At 33.8% G+C, this 3,387-nt stretch overlaps 1 protein-coding gene across 1 annotated transcript; it reads right to left on the reverse strand.

Moving 5' to 3' along the window:
* Positions 1 to 616: 616 nt before the first annotated feature.
* Positions 617 to 1,492, reverse strand: LOC114757702 (pentatricopeptide repeat-containing protein At1g62914, mitochondrial; the record flags this gene model as incomplete). Its single annotated transcript, XM_028946778.1, has 1 exon — positions 617 to 1,492. A coding segment is annotated over exon 1 (876 nt), but the record flags the coding sequence as incomplete, so codon positions are not given.
* Positions 1,493 to 3,387: the final 1,895 nt, after the last annotated feature.

The following is a 3,387-nucleotide window of genomic DNA, read 5'->3' on the forward strand; positions in this document are numbered from 1 at the left end:
ACAACAAAAGTAATAAATAAATAAGTAAAAATATGACTTGAAAAAAAAAAAAATCTTAAATCCAAACATCACTACAGCCAAACTTTTTTCCCCTGAAAAAAACACATTGGCCACCCTTGTCCATCATGAACACCAGTAACACAAAATATGGAGTAGAGTGACAAACCTTCTTTTATCATTTCAAGAGACCTTGATGAATACCTTGTCGATAAGATTCTTTGCCTCATCATTCTCACCACCATTTCCAAAAGAGGTATAATAAGTGTTTCAAAAGTTATAGCATTAGGTACGCATCCATTCTCTTTCATTTTATAGAGCAAGGCCTTTGCCTCATCATATAACGCTCTGTACAAAGTCCTTTGATCATAGCATTATATGCTTGGACATTCAAAGGATAACCATTAACCAAAAGAAGCTGGAAAATCTGTTTGCGCATCACTTAATCTGTTACCCTTACACAAACCATCAATAAGTATGGTATATGTGTAAGTATCAGGCCCAATTCCTGGTTGACAATTTGCTTAAATAATGCAATTGCTTGGTCAAGATGTTGACTTTTGCACAATCCATCTAATAAAATACTGTAAAATATTATATCAGGAGTATGGCCACTAACATGCATCTCATAAATAACATCTTGCACATCAGAGATTCTGCCTGACTTGAACAAACCGTCGATAAGGGAACTATAGATGATAGTATTGGGAGTCAAGCTTTTATGACGCATTTCTTTAAAGAGATTCACGGCATCATCCACCATCTTGATTTTACAAAGTCCATTAATCATAATGCTATAAGTAATAATACCAGGAGCCAAACCACTATTGACCATCTTATTGAGTAATTCTCTTGACTCACCAACATTATTGATCAAACAGTAACCATCCATTAAAGAGTTGTAAGTAAAATGATTAGGCATTGTACCATACTTCATCATCATAGCAACAAAAGCTTCAGCTTTAGTCATACTTCCTTCCTTACAAAATGCATCAACCAATATGCTAAAAGTATACACATTAGGGTTGATGCCTTGAAGTATCATTTCATTGAACACTTTTGTAGCTTCTGCCTGTTTACCCATGACACAAAAACCATGTATCAAAGAGCTGCAGGTTACAACATTAGGAGATATTCCGTGATCAATAATTTCATGAAATAAATCACAAGCTTCAGTTATGAGTCTTTCCCTGCAAAAGCCATCAATAATCGTACTATACATAACTAAGTTAGGCTTAACTGGCCCTCTCGCCATTTTTATGAGGAATTTAATGGCAGCTCTTGTTTTTCCAGTCTTACATAGTCCATTGATCAGTGTGCCATAGCTAATTGCATTTAACTGAAATCCTTTTGCTACCAGATCGTCATGAAAATCCAAGGCCTTTCCAACGTCATTATTGATGCAAAGGCCCTTCATCAGTGTGTTCAAAGAAATCGTATCTGGCTGACAGCCCATCTTAAGAATCTTGCCTAAGGCAGAGAAAGCAGAAGCCATTTGACCCAAATGGCAGTAACTATTAATCAAGATGTTCAGCGTTACCAAGTTGGCGTGAATCCCTTAGATTCCGATTGTGCAAAAAGGGAGATAACTGTTCGATGATGTTTCAACTTTGTCAAGAGCTCCTAAGATCTTATTAATTTGTATCATCGAGGTTCGGGGGCGCACATGAAGCAAGCGATTAAAAGAAGAGACGGCCTCTTCAATATTCTGAGGATTTGTCGAATTGGAATGGAAACAGAAACGGAGAGTCGGGGCATGTGAGGGAGGAAGAAGGAAGGAAGACGTAGAAGCCGCAGAAAAACAAAGGAAATCGGGAGAAGAAATACCGTGAAGGAGCTCTCCAAAATGACATCTTCAGTTGCATTCAGAAATTCAGATCCTCCAACAAAGTCTTCCACCAAGAATTGGGCGGTCGATCGAGCGGGGAAGCCGGAAAAAAGTTCGTGCCACTAGAGACGCACCAAAAGTCCAAAACTTTCTCCGGATAGGTTCTACCGTACGAAAATTCAGAATGCTATGGCTTAATAAAGGTATATTTTCTTTCCTTTTCAATTTATTTATTGCATTTTTTATTTGTTCTTTTTTATTAATAAAGGTATGTTTGAAAACAAAATATATGCAATAAAATATTCGAAGATGCAGATGATTGAAATGATTGTAGATAAACCTGGGGATGAGACACGACGGGAAAATTCATGGACGAGCTCCATATCATATTATTATCTGCTACTTGGGATGTGGCACTTTTCTACACTTATGTTTTCACACTGCCTTATACTGAATTTTTAGACCTATTTCTTTTAAGTGTTTATTTTAAATAAGTCCAGATAAAACTCTCTTCAAATATATACTTTATATTTTATAAATTATGATTAAAATATACTTTTACTTTTAACGCTCTTATCGCCATTTCAAATAAACCCTTATTTACAAGAGTGACTCCTGTAGATTGCATAAGAAAAATGTAAAGGTTATTTGTATTAATAAGAATAATACCAATCTCTCGTCATAACAATATGTCATCTGGCTAGATACGCATCTAATGTCAGGGAAAAGTTTTCCAAATCATTAATTTTATAAATATGTAATATGTAATATTTGCATGCAATATGTAATCTCATTTTATTATTACTATAATTTTAATTTTAATTTCATTAAAAAAATTTGGGGAGCAGAAGTCGTTTTCCATTGACATGGATGTCTCTTTTTTTATTTTTGGCCACGAGATACATGTATCTGTTTTAACATTAAAACGTCAATCATTTACTTTAGCAATAACAAACTCTTTAAAAGGAAAAAAATTATAGATATTAACACTATGTTTGGATTGAGATTGAGAGAAAATTTGGAGAGAAGAAATAGAGGGGGAAAATAGAAGGAGGAAAAAGTGAAGAAATAATATTATCTTTTCTTATATTTGGATAGGCAGAATCCATTTTAATAGTTTTTACATTTTGAGAGGATTAGTTTCTAGTTATCTAGATGCTACTTTTTTTGGGGGGGGGGAAGATGAGAAAAAATGCATGATATTTACAATTACAAGAATACCTTTATATACATATTGAAAGTTTTCCTCCAAAATCTCTCCAATATTAGGAAGAAAATTTGGGGAGAAAATATATGAGACCCACACTTTTTTTTTCTTATCATTTTTTTCTCTGTGTTTTCTTATCTAATTCAAACAAAAAAATTCATGTTCTCCTCCATTTTCTCCCCTATTTTTCTCCTCCCCTTAAATTTCTTCCCAACCAAACATAATGTAACTTATTTAAAAACTTGTGTCAGCCTACAAAATATTTTTTTTTCTTTTCAGCACAACAAATATTATGGGACCAAAAAAAATACAAAATTAATGCATTATTAGAAATATCCTTGAGATTTTCCCTTTT

This window comes from Neltuma alba, unplaced genomic scaffold (assembly GCF_004799145.2).
Source record: "Neltuma alba isolate B1F8T4 unplaced genomic scaffold, ASM479914v2 tig00010618_pilon, whole genome shotgun sequence".
Lineage (NCBI taxonomy): Eukaryota > Viridiplantae > Streptophyta > Magnoliopsida > Fabales > Fabaceae > Neltuma > Neltuma alba.